This window comes from Hydra vulgaris, chromosome 15 (genome assembly GCF_038396675.1).
Source record: "Hydra vulgaris chromosome 15, alternate assembly HydraT2T_AEP".
Lineage (NCBI taxonomy): Eukaryota > Metazoa > Cnidaria > Hydrozoa > Anthoathecata > Hydridae > Hydra > Hydra vulgaris.
The window spans coordinates 1,522,005-1,542,030 of NC_088934.1; the positions used below are offsets into that span (position 1 = coordinate 1,522,005).

General features: G+C 29.5%; 1 protein-coding gene across 2 annotated transcripts in view; it reads left to right on the top strand.

The window, feature by feature from the left end:
- LOC136072084 (T-cell immunomodulatory protein-like) overlaps positions 1–18,173 on the top strand; it is a 50,806-nt gene extending 32,633 nt beyond the window's left edge. For both annotated transcript variants that reach the window (XM_065820295.1, XM_065820296.1), the window contains exons 14-19: positions 1,818–1,867; positions 2,036–2,114; positions 2,194–2,318; positions 8,098–8,180; positions 17,366–17,483; positions 17,914–18,173. In XM_065820295.1, the coding sequence (XP_065676367.1) occupies positions 1,818–1,867; positions 2,036–2,114; positions 2,194–2,318; positions 8,098–8,180; positions 17,366–17,483; positions 17,914–17,973 (515 nt within the window). In that variant the 3' untranslated portion in view covers positions 17,974–18,173. The remainder of the gene's footprint in view (positions 1–1,817; positions 1,868–2,035; positions 2,115–2,193; positions 2,319–8,097; positions 8,181–17,365; positions 17,484–17,913) is intronic.
- Positions 18,174–20,026: the final 1,853 nt, after the last annotated feature.

Consider the following 20,026-nt stretch of genomic DNA (forward strand, 5'->3'; position numbering starts at 1 on the left):
CACTTATCTAACTTTTATCTTCGACTTGAAGTTTCACCATTGCTGGATCATCAGGAAGAGTTCTCTCACCATTGCTGGATCATCAGGAAGAGAACTCTTCCTGATGATCCAGCAATGGTCAAACTTCCAGTCGAAGATAAAAGTTAGATAAGTGTTTTTTACTAATTATATATATATATATATATATATATATATATATATATATATATATATATATATATATATATATATATATATATATATATATATATATATATATATATAAATTAGTAAAAACTATGTTTCACCATCAGTAGGTTCGTCAGGAAAAAATAATCAGTAGGTTTATCAGGAAGATTCTTCCTGATGAACCTACTGATGGTGAATATTTTTTTTGATGTGAATAATTTTTGTTTTCTTCAACATAGTGTTGAAGAAAACAAAAATTAGATAAGTGTTTTTACTAATTTATTATTGCTCTATGGCTGATAGATAGATAGGTAGATAGATAGATAGATATTAGGGTGGTCTTTAGTTGTATGGAAATATTTTGAAATGTTGCACCTCCTAACCTCTTAATCAACCAAAAAAAGAACTGTCTAAAATTTCAACTCAATCAGACAATGGCTTAGTAATACTTAAATTTCTTTAAGTTGGAACATAATATGCATAGTAGTGCCATTTATAAATAGTATATTCTTGTCTATATTGACCGTGTTCTTATTTACTACACAAAAAATATTTTTCTTCCTTTTGCTTTTTTAATAAGAATCTCTTGGCTTGATTATTTTCTACCTTTGCTTCTTTATCTTTGTCAAGTGAAACTTGAGCTATATTTGTTTTAACCAATGGTTACATCAAACCGATGGTGGAACATTAACTGATGGTTTTATCCAACCAATTTTGGAACATTATTTAACTAAATAAGGCGAAAGCAACAGTTTTGGGAACTGATTACTAAAGGTTATCAGAAAGAATTTACAGTGGGAGTCCTGAAGACAATGCCGATGTGTTGTACTCAAGAAAAATTGGAAGCAATGCCGACTGCAAAATGTTGGGATACATGTTCCATGTTTTTTAGTGGAACATGCCACATGGTTTTTGCAATTTTTTTCAACATCACAAATGGTTTGTTCAATTTTTTTCTCAAACCTCTGTTTTTTAAAATTAAAAAACAGAGTTTTGAGAACCTCTGTTTTTTAATTTTACTTTAATTTTTAATTTTATTTTAATTTTATTTTTTTTTAATGTACAATTTTAGCTATTACAATTTCATATAACATTCTTTTTAAATTTATTTGCCATAAAGACCAGGGTTCCCAAATCAACATTTATAAATGAACAAATCTCCCTCTCTACCCTCTGCCCCCCCCCCCCCAAACACATATTCAGAGCTATTTTTTTAAAAGAAATAATTGTCATTTTGCAATAATTGAGACTTGATGTGAATAATTAGTAAAAGTTATTATGAGGCCCTCTCTCGTTTAGACAAGGCTCAAAACTTTATTGTAGTTTTTATTGGACCTGCTCTAGCCATCATCACTTGTTTCATCAACTCAATCTTGCATGACTTATCATTCAGCAAAGTTGTATCTTCTATTTCTTAAAAAATTTATGATCTAAATAAATCTTTTAAGAAATACATTGTGTATATACATATATTTATATATTGTTTTATTTTGACAATGACTTTGTTTTTTATTTATTTATTTAGACTTAATGATCATTTGCACTATATAACTTATATGCTATATTTTATTTTAGAACTTAAATGATTTAATATGAATTTATAATATATGATAATATATGTTAATAGATGATATATGTTTTTAAATTAGTTGTCGGTGGTATTTGCTACACTGATTGCAAGTGCAACAAAGGATCAACAGTATGTTTTAAATTTTAAATTTAAATAATAAAAAGTTTTTTAATATTAGAGTAGTCCTTTATTGTTATTTTACATTTGGAGTTTTTTTATCATGCTGTTTTACACTATGGGTATATTTAGAATCATGTTTTACACAATATTTAGAATCATGTTTTACACAATATTTAGAATCATGGAGCACATCAAGTTGGAGCTATGACTAACATAAGAACTACAAATACTGATGGTCATCTAATGGTTATTAAAGGTAAAATCTTCAATAAAAGAAATTTAAAGAAGTTTAAAGGGGATTCAAATATTTTTAAATCATTCAACTTTTTGTGCAGCTGTTCAACTGGCCCAATCTGGATATTTTTCTCTCCAGCTTCCGTATATTATCTTTGGATTAGGAAAGTCTCCTAACTTTGTAGATGAAATTAAAATTGGAATTCCAAAAGGAGATAACCAATATGTAAGTTTAAATTTTTTAAGTTTAACAAAAACATTTGTTAAAATGTTTAAGGTTTTTTTTTACAAATTTCAGCAAAGTTCTGATCAGAGAATATATTAAAAGATGAGCTTTTTAAACACAGTTTTTAAACTAAAAAGCCTTTTTTTTATATCCAAATAAAAAATAAATACAAAGAATATATTTCTTTATATTTATTTTTATATTTTTTTCTTTGGAATGCATCTTGTACATCTTTTATCTTGTTAAAATCACTTTTCTTATCTTTCCTTGAAATCACAGCGTCTAATAGAGCATTAAAAAAATATTTGAAATATTTTACAGTAATATTAATTCCTTATTTATTCAGAGTTTTTGAAGTTTAATGTTTTTTTTTAATGTTTAATGTCTTCTGAGACCAAGACTTTAACAGAGATTAGGGATTTATTTCAGAAGACTTCTATGTATACTGATGTATATACGACCAATGTGAGTCTTACCCCTTTGTAAAAATAAAAGAATAAAGATATTTTCTCTTCAAATGTTTGGTAATACCTTTAAAATCAATCAAAAGCCGATTGTTGTAAGAATCTGCGACTTGAAACAAAAAGTCTTGTTCACTTTTTAGTAAGACAAGTCTGAGTTACACAAATGTTTTTCTTCTCAAATTTCTTGAGACAATCAAAAGCAGCTGTATAGAATAATAATATAATAAAAAAAATACCCAAACTTTTCCTGATATTTTTTCTAAAATGCTAGTATTGAAACATTACAAATGTTTTGAAACATTACAAATGTTGTCAAATTTTTGAAAATAAATTATTTTACTTTTTTATTTATTTTTAATTCACATAATCAGTTTGTAGTTGTAAAGTAATATTAATTGTAATAAAGATAATAATAATAATTATTATTATTATTATTATTATTATTATTATTATTATTATTATTATTATTATTATTATTATTATTATTATTATGAATATAAAGTAATAATAGTAAAAATATATAATATAGTAAAGTCATTAGTAGCATATATAATAGCTAAAATTAAGTTGTTAGCAGCATAAAATAATACAATAATATAATGCTGTTGCATCATAGGTCAAATTTAGATACAAAATGTAAAAGTTAAATCTAAAAATAAATTGCGGTGGATCTTGTCAGAATTTTTGTCAGAAAAAAAACATTAGAAACATAGAAATAAAATGTTGAAATGAAAACTTGAATAAAACAGTGAAGAGTAACTTAATGTCTTATTCATGAATAAAGTTAAATTTTTTGATTTAATTTTGAAGTTTGGATTATAAAGTAACAGATCAAAGTTAGATAAAAAAGGGAGGAAGTAAACTAAGGTGGCAAGTAAATTGGGGTGTGAAATTTTGTAATTTTGTAATTGCAAGTACTACAAACACTTTGTAAATTGAAAAAAAAAAGTAAACAACAGACCTTCACAATAAAATACTTGATCTTCACAACAAAACACCTGAACTTCACAAGAAAGGGATAATTTTAGGGGTAAGCAGAAAAATTATGTTGACCAGCCTCAAACCCCTTCTTTATCTATTAGGCTAGCATAAATGTAAGCTTGTGTTACATTGTTCCCTGCCTAGGATAATGAATGCTGAATCTTCTTTACTCAACTCATAGATTTTTGGTTGTGCCTCCTTGATAATGGCTATGCAAATCTACCTGTTTTCTCCTAAAGATGGTACAGCTCTAAAATGCAGTTTAATGGTTCTGAGGCTGGCTGGTAGTAAGGTTTCCCAAACTTTGTGGTAGCTCTAAGAGAGGCTGATTCTATCAAGAGCTGCGTATCTGAGTATTAACAGTGCCATGTTGCGCATGGATGGTCATTGTCAAGGCCACATAAAGAGCCCTAAGTTACGACTTTAGGTTAATTAGCAGTACTGAGACAAATGCATAGCTCTATGCATGGGGTACAGTGCTCTATCTATGAATGAGTCAAGTTCTCTTTAAACTTAAATCATGCCCAACCTAACTGATTTAATATATCTTTTACAATTATTCGTAGTCTGCAAAGCAACCTTCCATCAGTTGTGTCTTACCTCTTGCAAAATTCACCAGACTTGCTTGCTCTTAGTTGAACTAATTTAAGTTCCGCTATTCCCTCTTCAGACCTCAGTATTGATGGGTACTATCCTTTGGTTCGCAAAGACTCCAATAGTCACATGCTTGGTTTGGGAATATAAATGCGTATCAATTACCTATTTGTCGTGAAATCAGGTTTGAATCTTTTGACCATTCTTTTATGCGCTTCCGCTTAATACCTCTTTACTCTATCACCTTTCTCTTTGTTCTTTATTGTTCTCCTTCTTCCTAAAACTGCACTCTTAGATGTGATTTCTAATCAAATTGACCATGCCCTCTCTCTTTCCCCCTCTGCCAATATTGTACTAGAAGTTCCAAGTTTGATCCTTACCATGTCCCTGGTTAATAGCTGATCTTATTTCTCTATGCAACAGTCATCTTGTTTGTCTGCCTTGTCTGTTGAAGCTTATGTTTCTAAGTTAAAAGGTTGAAAGATTGTTGTAAAAATCTAAAAAAAAGTCGTAGCTTTTTTGACTGTAGTAGTGGTCTTGTCGAAGTAGTGGCCCAGCAGTCTTGTGGAGTAAAAAATACAGCAAAGAATAGAGTGGAGTAAAGAATATAGTAACATTAGAAATACTGGAAAGTTGTTTTCTTTGATAACATCTATTTAGATATCTTTGTTTTTTATGTCATTTAAAATTTTTTTAAGACATTTTTCAAAACTCAAATTTTTATATTATGTTTTGGTTAAGGAGAAAATTAAAAAGTTTAATGTTATGTTATATAGCATTGCTTTTGTTACAGTCTTTTGGCAAAGTTTTGTATTTGTAATTCTTTTTTAATTTTACAGGGTTCGTCTATATACAACATATATTTTGACTCACAAGTTCAGTTTGTGACACAACATTTAAGTTTTGTCACACAACTGAATGAATTCCAAACAAATATTCTATTAAAACCAAAGAAAAAAAAATGGTATGGAAAAAAAATTTTATTTACTTTAAGAAAAAGTATAAGTAAGAATGAATCTCAAGAATCATGAGTCACAATATGTAAAATGCCAAAAATTAGCAAATAAAAAAATTAGCAGAATCTAATCCATATTAGGTCTTAAAATGTTTCAAAAACATAACTTTACTATCATACATAGATTTAGTTGTGGTATTGATATTGTAAGTAATTGTGGTATTGATAATGCAAGTAATTGTGGTATTGATATTGAAAGTAATTGTGGTATTGATATTGCAAGTATTTGTGGTATTGATATTGCAAGTAGTTGTGGTATTGATATTGCAAGTAGTTGTGGTATTGATATTGCAAGTAATTGTGGTATTGATATTGCAAGTAATTGTGGTATTGATATAGCAAGTAATTGTGGTATTGATATTGAAAGTAGTTGTGGTATTGATATTGCAAGTAATTGTGGTATTGATATTGCAAGTAGTTGTGTTATTGGTATTGCCATAGATTTCAGGATACAGACCTTTAGCATTTTTTTAAAAAAAATTATATCCATCCAAATAAATATTGTAGCCTTGAATAAAAATTTATTCTTAAATTGTCATGAGTTCCTAATTTTATATAATTACAATTATTCTTTTAACTTATATTTTAATTATGATGTTTAGCCTTTATATAATAACCCATTAAAACTAATGAAATAAAATCATTGGAGTTATATTTTGACTATTATTGATATTATAGATTGAAATGAACAAGATAAAAACATTTTGAGAATGAAGTAATAAAATTGGCAGATTTATTTCAAAAATCTAAAAAAAAAGTTAATTTATAAATTTCAAAAAATATTTTAATTAGTTAAAAATAATTAGAAATATTTTATAAATAATAATGTAAATAATTGACTTTAAAATGTTTTACACAAGAGACATATTACATGACAATTCCATATAAAACTTGTTAAATGTTCTTTTATTATTGCAAGAAGCCAATGTAAAAAGGTCTTGTCTGGTGTTAAGCTCTGTTATTCTCAGTTTACTAAAACTTGTATCTTATCTCAGATATTAGGTTTTAGAGACTTTTGGAAAGTCTTCAACAGTGTCATTAACTAAAGTCTAACATTTAATCTCTAATTCATGGGTCTGAATAAGGCAGAGTTATTTGAAAATAACTTTTCCTCTAACTTGACTCTTGAATCTAATGGCCATATTCTTCTTGTCATACCAGTTAAATAAATTAACCCTTTCTTAAACATCCAAATCTCTCTGGCTTCCTATGCTAAAGTTAATTCTCAATTAAAGACTTGCAGTTTGTGCTTCAGACAAGACTTCCATTATAGTCTTAGAAAAATGTTTTTCAGAACTCTATTTTGCTAAGCTATTAACATGTGCTATTAAGTAGTTCCAGCTATCAAGTGGTTCCAGCTATTAAGTGGTTCCAGCTATTAAGTGGTTCCAGCTATTAAGTGGTTCCAGCTATTAAGTGGTTCCAATTTTTAAAAACTTTAGAAAACACTTTGACCTCTCTAACTATACTATGATTAGTCTTCACTCTTTTATTAGTTTCTTTATATAAAATTTTTGAGATTAATAATATTGTTTTAACTGCAGTATTAAAGTTATTTTTGAAGGCCTACACTCTTCTTTATTTCAAGTAACTTTAAGGGTACCACAAGGTTCTATCTTTGCTCCTGTATTTTTTCTTATCTACAATATCGATCTTCGTGAAATTTTACATCTTAAGTGGCACTATTTGCTGACGACTCAACTTTATACTTTTGTCTTGACAAAAAGTCTTCACTTTTTGACTGTAACAGCCTAAGGCTTGCAGTGGCTTATGGATTTTAAGTCTGGAAAATGAAACTCATTTATTTACTGCAAAAAAGTATTGCAATTTTGTTGACATTTCTATAATGATGAATAGCAACCCTCTTACTCTCAGACAAAGTCTAAAAGCACATTATAAATGTAATTAGACCTGCTTTATCTGCCAAGCTTGAGCCACTCTCCCATTGTTGTAAGGTTGCATTGCTTTATTTTTTCTACAAATACTATCATGGCCAATGTTCAAACAAGCTATCTCTATTACAATAAACCAAAATTCATTCTTGCTTGGCATCTAATTCAACAAGTTGCATCCTTTTACTGTATCTGTCCCTTCATGCTATAAAAACTTTTATTAATCCAGTTTTTTCCTTGCACATCAAAAAACCTTATAACTCTTAAACATCTTTGTGTTTTCCTTTTTTATACAACCTACAACTTTTAAAGTTTTCAGTTAACAATTTTGTAGCTTTTTAACCCTACCCTTCATTTTAAAGTAATTCATAACTTAATAGTGGTTGCTTGCAACTTTTTTGGAAGTAAATTAGAGTTTAAAAGTATATAAATATATGCCAGTATTTGATAAATAGTAAATGTAAGTATAAAATTATAATATATAAAGTATTATAAATTTTTTTCAAACCTGGCTAGAGCCAGGTTTGCAAAAAGTATCATTTTTAGCCAGGGCTGGGGATCTGATCACTTAATATGGTCACTTATTAAAAAAGGTAAAACCTTTTACTTAATTTATGATAGATTAAAAGAATAAACCAATTTATTTAATGTGTCTGACCAATTGTCACTGTGATTAGAAACATATTATATGATAGATGTGATAAGAATGGCTCAAAACATATTATTGTGCATATTTTGTTGAAAATACTTTTTAGTTTATTTTACAGGCTTCAAAATAAAAGTGTTTTAAATAATGTTAACCGAACAAAACTAACATTTTAAATGTTTTACAGGTAGACAGAGTTCATGAATGGGTTGCTATTATACCAAATGCTCAAGTTATTGTTATTCCTTATCCAAAAGATTCTCCGTCAGAGTATGCTTGTTTATAAATATTTTTATCTTTTTACAATTTATTTTTTTTGATTAAATGCTTAAGATGAAATAAAAATATTTTGAATCCAAAATTGCTCTAAAACTTCTGTAAAATTACAATAAAGCTTCTGTAAAACTGCTATAAAACTGTTTTCCTGCTACTGTTTCAGTAAAAAAGCAAGAAGAATCAATTAACAAGTCAATGAAGGCAAAATTAGTTCATGTTAGACTTTTTCAAAATTAAAAAGAGGTTTTGTGACTGTCAAGGCTTCTGTTAGGCTTGTTAACAGTAAAAAAGAGAGTTTATATTTTGTAAAATTGTCAGGTCAGGTGTATGGTCATCATGATCCACCCTGGTAACATGTAATCCAGTACAACCTGTTCCATGTCCTGCTGCCTTGTTGCCTAAGTTATAGTTTTTTTTTGTCTTCTTATATAGTTAGCGGTGTCTAGAGATGCAAAAAAAAGTTTTTTTAATCTGTTTTTTTTTTTTGCACAAAAAAAAAAAAGTTGTTTTTTTTTTTTTGATTTTTCAAATGCTGTACTTGTTCATGGAAGCAATAAAATTTGACTAGTAGTATTGGAGCATATGAACAACAATATGAATAACACAACGATAAGATCAAAAATACATATTACAAACTAACAAAATTGAATCTTCAAAAACAACCTAGTGGCTGTCTGTTAATTATGTCCAATTTTTGGCAATTTTTACTTCCCTCCTCCCCCTTGTCAAAAATTTATCATTCCATTTATACTTCCAGAACCCCCTTCCCCTCCTATAAAATCATGTCAACTTTTGACTACACTTCTTTTCTCCCCCCTCCCCCATCCATCATCAAGAAAATTAAACAGAAGAAAACCTCCCTTTTTAATTTTTTTTAATAATTTAATTTATTTTAAAAAGTAACATTGTTGGTGTCAACTTTTCTTGACCTCCCCCCTTCCCCTTGTCAAAAATTTTCAACTTTTCTCCCCTATTTTGTTGACATAGTAAATGGACATATCCTAACTATGTTTAAAATTAAATACAGTTGTGTTATAAAAGAGAAAACTTTACAAAACATAATTTTGCTTATATTTTGCAGTGTTTTTTTTTAACATTATTGAGTAAATGGTTTTAGCTAATATATAGGGTAATATATGTTATATTTAATAGAATGTATATTTCAATGTATATACATGTATATTTCAAGGTTTATTGGAGATGGAACTGTTTCAAGGTTCATTAATATCTAAAATTTAAAGAATACTAAAAACATAAAAAACATGTTAGGTGTACTCGATTTTTTGTTGTTTTTTTTGTAAAAAAAAAGGTTGCTTTTTTTTTTTTTAAAAAAACACAAAAAAAAGAGTTGCAACTAAAAAAAAGTTTTTTTTTAGTTGCAACTTTATCAATGTCTTGTTTACTGTGTTTGCTCATCTGTAATTTATTATATATGTGTGTTTGTATTCTGTCTGAACCTCGGGTGCAGTGTTTGTTCACCCGTATATGTATGTTTATTTTGTTTGTTTATGTATGTTTGTGTTCTGCTGATCTCCGATGCAGCGTAAGCTCAGTAACCAAGTAGTGACTCTAACTGTAAAACCTACGCTCATCATAATCTCTAGTATTTTGTTAGATATGTTTTTCCTAATGCATTTCCAAAATATCCCCATCGATGTTTTAAAGTACTGCTTACAGGAAGTAACTTCTTTTAACTACTCCAGAACAGGTCAGGTTCAGAATCATCACGATCACCCTACTACTGTTATCATGTAACCCAGTACTATCTGCCCCATGCCCTACTGCCTTGTAAGGTTTGCTTTTTTTTGGTTAAGGTTAGAAGAAATAAACTGCAGCTTAAATTTCCCCTGCCTTGGGGCTTTTGGTTGAGTAAAGGCTAGAGATGTGGTCTTATTAAAAATACTTATCTTGGATAGATGTTAACTGCATCCAGCTAAGCTTCCCCTGCCTTGGGGCTCTTGGTTAATTAATGGCTATAGATGGTGACTTTATAAGAAGCCAACACTCTCCGATTGCTTGGAGGGGGCATTTGAGCTTGAAAAAGATCTCGCTTCTGCTACAGCATGGGGCTCACAGTGGTTGGTGAACATTAATTTAGATAAAACTCAATTTTTTTCAGCCAATCGTTACCACAATAATTTAGATTTTCCTATATTTATGAATAGTAATATGCTCGATGAGTCATCTACTCTTCATTTTCTAGGATTAACTCTTACTTTCAATCTTCCTTGGAAAGCGTATATCAAAGTCATTGCAAAATTAGCATTTGTTAAGTTTGCATCTCTTTATCATGCTCAATACTTTCTTACTCCAGATTCTATTCTTTATCTCTATAAATCTCAAATCCGTCCTTGTATGGAATGCTGTTGGAAGCAAAGATGTTAAAAAAAAAAAAATGCATCCAGGTACTGACTTATAGAAGGCCTCCTAGACAAAGACTTTAGGGGTAATCAGAATAATTCTGTTAACCAGCCTCGAATCCCTTTTTCATCTATTAGGCTGGCATAAATGTAAATCTGTGTTATGTTGTTTCCTGCCTAGGATGATGAATGCTGTATCTTCTTGACTCAAATCATAGATTTTTGCTTGTGCCTTGATAGTGGCTGTGCAACTCTTTCTGTTATCTCCTAATGAGGGTGCAGCTCTAAAACTCAGTTTAATGGTTCTGAGGCCGCCTGGTAGAAAGGTTTCTTGAACTCCGTAGTAGCTCTCAAAGTGGCTTTTTCTATTAACAGCTGTATATCTTAATAGATACATCTTAATAGATGTTAACTGCGTCTGAGTACTGAATTGCATGACAGCTTTTTTGCTGACTTTCGGAAAAAGGGTGGTCCATAAAGTACGTATGCTTTTATTTCGACCCTCTGCATTTTGAACCTACCTACCCAACATTTTATGACATTTTTTTAAATTTAGTGTCCTTACTTTTATAATTGACCCGCTGCTCCCCATCTCATATATGCCATTTGCAGACCCCCTCTCCCACATTTGAGCGTACTTCATTTACGATCGCTAAGCAAAAAATTTAAATTACTTTCATGTATAGGATGATAACTTTTGGGTTTTCTTAAATCTACCAATAGGTTTATGCTTGACCCTTTTTTAGTATAAACCTTTTCTGTTATCTCATAAAGAGGGCACAGCTCTAAACCTCAGTTTAATGGCTTTGAATCAGGAACAACACCTAGTCAAGTTGGCAGTAAGATTTCCAAAACTCTGTAGTGACTCTTGGAGAGGTGTGATTCCATTGGATGATTCCATCAACAACTATAAAAGATCAGAGTATTAAGAGTGCCATGTTGTGCATAGATGGTGTCCCTGTTCTTTTTTATGTGCATTGTTGAGGTCACATAAGGAGCCCTAAGTTACAATTTTAGGTTAATTAGCAAGACTTAGACAACTGCATTGCTTATTACTGTGCTCTTTCTTTAAGTGAGTCAGGTTCCCTTTTTAAATCATACCTAATACTTAATACCCAATACTTTTAAATCATACCCATACTTAAATCATACCCAAAGTAACCAAAAATAATAGACATAAAAAAACATCCACCTTACTGCTACAATATATCTTTGACAAATACTCTTGATCTTCGAAGTAAATTCATTTGTAAAATGAAGTTACTTGCAAAAATTACCAGACTTGCTTGCTCTTTGTGAGACTAATTTATATTTTGCTGTTTCTTTTTCAGGTCTCAGTATTAATGGGTACTGTTGTTTAATTTGCAAAGACTCCAGTTGTCACATGCTAGACTTCAGGGTATACTTATGCATCAATTTGTTTCTCCGTGCATTGGCCTTGTTTGATAAATTTCGTTTTTCGTAGTTATAGAGTTAAGAGAGAGTTAAAACCACAATTTAAGTAGCCTCCTCTACTGTAGTGGTCTTTATGGCCTTGGGAAGGTAAAGTAACAAAAAAAAAATCTCCTTATTTTTCAAGAAATCAGGTTTGAATCCTCTGACCATTCTTTTATGTGCATCTGCTTAGCACCACTTCACTCTATCACCTTTCTCTATGTTCTTTATCGCTCTCCTTCTTCTTAAGAATGCACTCTTTTAGAGTAAAATTGTAATTACTGATCAAATTAACTGTTCCCTTTCTTTTTACCCCTCTGCAAATATTGCTGTTATTGGTGACTTTAATGCTCATCACACTGAAACACCATTGATCCTGCTGGCACTAAAGTCCATAACTTCTGCATTTCTCATTCTCTTACTCAGATAGTTAATTTCATGACTCGTTTTCTAGACAACCTTAATCACTCTTTAATTTGTGACTTGTCTCTGATCCTAGCTTTTTTTCAGTTTCTCCTCATACTCCTTTAGGTGATTCTGACCATGCAATGATCTCTATAAATCTTTCATTTCATCTTGTACTTCTACTCCAGACTTACCATTGCACTACTTACTAGTACCCTAAAGGTGACTGGGATTCTTTTTAAAATTTTCTTCATGATGGTGCTTGGGCTGATGTCATTTTAATCTCCACTGATAAATACGCCTCTTACGTAATACCCTGGATCCAAGCAGGTATTGAAGCTTTTATTTTTTCTTGTCGGCTCCTCTCCCAAGGATAAAACAGTACTATTTGCAAAGAACTTTTCTTCTAATTTAACTTTTGAATTATTTAGCCATACTCTTCTTGCCATTCCAGTTAAACAGGTTAACTCATTGTTAAACATTTGAATCACTCCAGCTTCCACTGTCAAAGTCATATCTCAATTAAATTCTTCTATGTCTTGTGGTCCAGACAACATTCCTATGATAGTCTTTCAAGTGTCCTCCAGAACTCTCTCTCTAAACTATTAAGTGCTTGAATGAATCCTATTTTCCTCCTAGCTAGAAAATGGCAATTGTGGCAAAAGTGCTTGACTGAATCTTATTTTCCTCCTAGCTGGATAATGGCAAAATGGCAATGGAAAAATTGGAACCTGTGGTTCCAATTTTTAAAAACACCTGGAGAACATGATGTTCCCTCCAACTATTCTCTGAAATTTTCTTGAGTCAAATAACTTACTGTCAAATGGTTTTTGATCCTCTTGCTCTATGACTAACTTGCTTGCTAACTGCTGTAACTGAAAGATTTTATTGTGCATTAGATGGAGGTGGCAAAGCAGGCGCTATTGCTGTTGACATATCTAAAGCTTTCAATAAAGTTTTGCATGCTGGTCTTCTCCATAAGCTTGTTTCATATGGTATATTTGGAGATTATCAAATTATTTTTTTCTAACCACTATATTAAAGTCATCTTGGAAGGCCAACATTCTTCATTTTCAGTAACTTCTGGGATACCTCAAGGTTCTGTCCTGGGTCCTGTTTTGTTTCTTATCTACATTAATGACTTTCTAATAACCTTACTCTATTTGCGACCAAACGTTATTCTTCTATCTTGACTAAAAGCCTTCTCTTTTCAAACGCTTAGAACAGGCAGCCGATAATGAATCTGATCTCATTTCTGTAACAGATTGGGGCTGCAGTAGCCTGTGAATTTTAATTCCAACAAAACTCAGTGATGCTCTTCCTCTTGTAGACAAGGTCTAAAAATGCATTGTAAATGTATTAGTACCTGCTCTATCTGCCAAGCTTGAGCCTTTCTCTTTCGCCAGTAAGAAATAATGTAAGTTCTGCCTTGCAATCTTTTTTTTTACTTTTTCTATTTGCCATCACACATGACAGATTTGTTTTGATTGTTTAGTATCATACCATTCATGGCTATGATCATACCATTCATGGCATAATTTCCTACCAACAATTCTCTCAGACATAACATCATCTAAGTCATCAAGTTGCTTTGTAGTCTGATTGAATTAGTCGGATCGAATTTCTGTAGTCTCATTGAAAACTTTTCTTCACGTCAACAATCATTATAATATACAACTTCTATATAGATTATTTAAAAAAGGATTTAATATACTAAATATAAAATGTAAATAATTTTCTAATTTAATAAAGTTATTGTTAATATTATCATTAATAAAAATAATATTATAACTGCTAAATCTAATAAGTTTAATAACTTGTTTTTATATCAAACAACATTACAATTGTAAATTATAATTATGTTGTTTCATACTATAATGTAATTTTGATTTAATACTAATAATAATATTATTATATTATTATTAATAATAATATAATAATATTATCAATATTATTAGTAATATTATTAATGATAATATTAATAGTAATAGTGAATAACTCTTTGATTTATTAATTACAATGTTAGATAATATTAAATACAATTATAATATTAAAATTTATAATATTATTAACATGATAATATTAGGAGTTGAGTAAACAACATTGTCTTTAGTCTAAACTAGTCAATGATTGACTAATTTAGACTAATGATATTCTCAATATACGCACCCTCTCCATTCCTTATTGCAGACTTCGGAAAAAGAGATTTTACGTATCAAAAGTGCGTCACTTTGTAGGGTACCTGCGTCAGAATATTTATTTCTGAAATTTGCCAGGTGCTCAGATAATGTGTACAAAGAAATATTTTAATAGTTTTAAAAAAACTTTAACTTTTCTTCGACATTAATTTCACACGAGAACAACATAGTCTCCCATTAACATTTAACTATTTTTTTGTAATTTACTTAATTAAACTATTTTGAATACTTTATAAATATATGTTTTTACACTTATCGTGAAAAAAAATACTGTCCAACACTTTTGTTTAATTGCATATTTCATTTTAAATCTTTATTTAAAAAGAAAAACGTTTTTGTTACAAAATGTATCTTTTTGTCTTCATTAAGACCTCATTTATGAAAAAAACTTTAGGAATTGTAAATCTCGATATTTTAGTTTTAACTAGATTATGATTCAATAAGTTTTTAAACTGATTTGTTTATTACAAGCAAGTTCGTGTCATCAGCAAGTTGGTGTCATCAGCAAAGTTGGTGTCATCAGCAAAGTTGGTGTCATCAGCAAGTTGGTGTCATCAGCAAAGTTGGTGTCATCAGCAAGTTGGTGTCATCAGCAAAGTTGGTGTCATCAGCAAGTTGGTGTCATCAGCAAGTTGGTGTCATCAGCAAGTTGGTGTCATCAGCAAGTTGGTGTCATCAGCAAGTTGGTGTCATCAGCAAGTTGGTGTCATCAGCAAAGTTGGTGTCATCAGCAAGTTGGTGTCATCAGCAAAGTTGGTGTCATCAGCAAGTTGGTGTCATCAGCAAAGTTGGTGTCATCAGCAAGTTGGTGTCATCAGCAAGTTGGTGTCATCAGCAAGTTGGTGTCATCAGCAAAGTAAAAAGCAGTAGGGAAAAAAAAAAGTGAAACAAAAAAAAAAGTGTTTTTTATGTCATTTTTGTTTCACTTTTGTGGGTCATTGATAAAATGAAGAAATATCGGGTAGTAATAAATAATATTGGTAAATAATAAAATATCTAACTTTTTATGGAACACTTAAAGATTGTTTTAAAGATATTAGATATTCATCAGATGTACAAAAATAGAAGATCTCTAGCATTCTAGTTTATTTTATTATTCTAGTTGCAATTTATTAAGAAAGATAATGTGCTTAACAAATGCTTTCTTAAGTCAACAAATACTCTACACTAAAAAAGGTTTTTTGTTTATGATTTCTCTATTATTTCTGTTAGCAAGTTGTCAAGTATTTGGTATGAAAACCATATTGGTATTTACTAAAACATTTTATTTTTTTCAAAAGGTTTTGGAATCCAGAAAATTGCTTTCTCAGACATTCTACTTCAAAAAGAACAATCGGTTGAAAATTGGAGTTTTCCAGAAGAGAACCCATTTTGTGTATAGTAATTACTTTGGCTACTTTAAACGCTTCTGGAAAAATACTACTTTTAAAAGAATTATTCATACATAGTAATAGAGTTTTGGAGATAATGTGATGATTTCAAGAATTTATGCTGTTATTGTAGTACCTTTTATGAGATTGAATACCTCATTTTTATTCAATGAATCAGTATTAAAAAAAAGAACGATTAATTGGGCATTACAAGAAAGTTACCAAGATTTAGTAGAAGCAATTTTTTTAAGTAGTTAAAAATAATAATGTTGCTAAAGTTAAACTTTATTTTCAAAATAAAACTTGATTTAAAAAATAAAATAAAAAGTAATGTTTATTAAAGCGTTTTTTTCCAAGTTAAAAATAATTAATAATATAAAATGCTAAAAGAGGTTTTGTTTTATGAATCTAGTTTAAAAAGAAACAAAAAACAGTCCGATATAAATCAAATTCTGTTTATTGTGGTTTTCATGCTCTACATTAGATCAATCCCTTTATATTGGGAAACAATAAACATTTGCACATCAGGACTCCTAACTCAACCTGTATAGTTTTAAGGACAGGTTTATATAAAGTACTGATATCATTCAACGATCAATAAAAAATTTTTTAAATATCTGTGTCTTGTATATTTAATAGAGCGTACTTATTTATTTATGATTTAAATGCAGAGTTATCTACAGTTATGATAGTTAGCTGTGTATTTTCATTTTTTGTGTATGTACATTTTCAATTATATTAAAAATGTCAATATTATTGTATCATCGTGTGTAAAGTGTAGAATACCCCAGAAGACTTCCTCAAGTTGTCAAGTGGTTTTCAAGTTGGTTTTTTAAAATATTTACTAATTTTTACTTGATAAAGTGTATCAATCACTGGCTTCCAACAAATATTTTGGCTTCCAACTGGTTTCAATCACATTTTCACATGGAAATGTTGTGAAATTAAAAGCAGCCTGTTTTTTCATTTCATGAAGAAAATAACATCAATGACCACATGTCTAATTATTCTAAACATTATCTCAGGTAGACACTGTTGCATTTAGGGCAAAACGGATTTTTTCTCAAGCTACTTCTACCAGATGAATTCTTTGTCATGCACTCTGCATATACCTAATTAGGCAAAACTTGATTTAGATAAACTTACTTTTCCTTGTGAACAAAGAAATTTTCTCCGTTGATGGTGAACTCGCGCAATCTTAACTTTAAACTAAATATCGTAAAAAAAAAAATGCACAATGTTGAATTTTGAAGAAATGTTAAAAAAAATAATGAATAAACAAATATGCAGTTTTTAAAATAATAAGTTTTGATTTAAAATTTTTGAAAATTAAGGAAAACTCGAATAATATGAGTTTATATTATTTTATTTATTAAACTCTTTTGATATTGTTAAGATTTCTTTATTGATAGATGGATGACTAAATTACTTGTTGGAAAAAGTAAAATGTTCGTGCAAACAGGGGGAGTGTTATTAGGTACATGTCTTCTCATAGCAGGAATTATTATAATCTTACATGTGAAAGAAAAGGTTAGTTTTTAATTGTCTGTTTCAACTTGTTAATTTATTTATTTTTTATTTACTTGTCATTTACTTTTACTTCAAAATTGATTTTAAAACAAGCAAGCTTTATTTTAGATCTTGGAGTTGTAAATTAAAAACATAAGTAAATTGAAAACTCTTAAAATAAATCATCATTTTATGTGTCACATAAGTTACACAAGCATTATTTTTATCTCATCATTCAATTTTTATTTTTGCAAACAAAAAATGGTTCTATTTTCACGTTTTTCGAATTTTTTTTACAAGTTTTTTCTTGTTATTGTAAAAGTTGGTATTACCATTTCAGACTATTTCTTTTATAATATTTTTATAACTTTTAGATTTTATATTAAGTTAATAATTTTTTTTCCAAATTCTAATTAAATAGTTGTCAATTTAATTTTCTTTTTCTTTCTAGAAAGAAGATGAAAAAGAAAAAAGAAAAGAAGCGCATAAATTTCATTTTGATGCTTTGTAGTTTAATGAAAATTGTATGTAAATCCAGTCATCCCTTTCATCCTGTCATCCCTTTTATCTCGTCATTCTTTTCATCCTGTTATTAAGAAAATCAAATAGCTGAAAAAGAAAATCAGAAAATTCAAATTTTTTTTGAGAATTTCATGTTAAAAAAAAATTAATTTTTTTTTTTTTTTTTTTTTTTTTCTTTTGTATATTGTTTATTTATACTTTTTTTTATTCTTTTTCAACTTTTACTTTTTCAAATATTTAAAATTTTGTTTTGCGCATTGAATATTCACATTGTAACTAATCTTACTAATTGTCTTGATGCCTATTTAATTTATGCTAATTTTATTTAATTATGATATTATTGTATAAATATGTCAGTAATAATTTAATTATATATATTCATAAGTAGTATTTAATTAAATTTTATATTTATATTTTCAAGAACTATATTCTCAATGGTTTTTGAATTTAATGAAAATAAAAAACTACTTAAATATTGTTTTTTATATTTGATTGGTTCCCCGGTTTCTTGAAAAGACATTCAAAGCTTTCTATTCGCTCTCTTCAAGCAACAAGTTTAGATCGGTGCACAAGTTTTAATCAACATAATGTTAGTTTATTTTTGACAACTTAAGCAATGTTTTGACAAGATTAAAATTAACTGCTTCAGACATTTGGAACATCGACAAGACTGGAATCACAACAGTGCAGCGGCCTGATATGTTGTTGCACGCAGAAGCTTTCATCAGATAGATCGAGTAACCTCAGAATAAAGAAGAGCATTGGTGACTATGGCTTTGGCGGTTAGTGCGATTGGCAATAGCATACCTCCATATTTTATCTTTCCCAGAATTATTTTTAAATCTCACATTATTTGTGATAGACCAATAGGATGTAATGGATCAGCTCATTCTTCATGGTGGATGACGGAGACAAATTTTCTTAAATATATCAAATATTTTTTTATCCATGCATGTTGTTTCAACGATTACCCTTGCGTGGTATTGATTGTCAACCACAGCTCTCATCTTGATGCAGCAGTACCTGATTTTTGTAAAGAAAATGGTATCACTCTTATATTTTATCCAGCACACTGCAGCCATAAGTTACAACTATTAGATAAAAGTGTTTTTATGGTCCTTTTAAAAAATTTGTGAACTCAGCCTGTGATGCATGGGTCACTGTAAACAAACGACCTATGGCTATCTATAACGTACCTGGTATAGTAAGAACAACACATTTTAATGCTATAACTCCAAGGAACATAATTAGTAGTTTCCAAGCAGCAGGTATTTATCCATTTAACAGATATATTTTTTCAGAAAGTGATTTTTTGCCATCATATTTAACAGGGAGACCATACCCTTGCATTGAAGTGTCATCTGTGGATTTTAGCATCAAAAATACCTAGCGCCTATGTTTCAGCTGTGGGTTATGAACAAAAAAATCTCAAAAAATTTAATTCAAACGAATCGACATCTAAGAAAGGGATTTTTCTATATTTCGACAACACACCAGGTGCTACTCCAAACCCTTCACTTACACCATCTCCTGAAGAAGTGAGGTATTTTGAAAAAGTTCAGCCTAGAAAAATCACTATAAATAAGCCCAAAAATTGTAAACCAATCGTGAATCGCTTTAAACCGTTCTCCAAAGCCTTCTAGGTGCTGTTTGAATACAGTGTTTAAGCTGTCACTGGTGGGCATATGCAAGTTGTGTAGAAAAAGATGTCAAAGGGTTAGACTTACTTTCTTTATTATTAGATTATTATTCATGAACGTTTATACAGGATAGGTTTATCAGTTAAAAAGATAACTGCTTCTAACAAACATCATGATGAAAGTACAACAGTAAAATGTAACAATTTAAAGATAAAAATATTAAAAACTATTAATAAAAGATTAATATAGAACAAAATATGAAAACTGAAATGTTAAAAGTAAGAATAAAGTTTTGAAGCTTTTTAGAAATCATTAGTCTTTTAATACTTTTAAATGTTTCCGCAAATTGTTAATAACTTCTGCTCCTGTGTAATAACAACTGTTTTAGGCATATTTTAATCT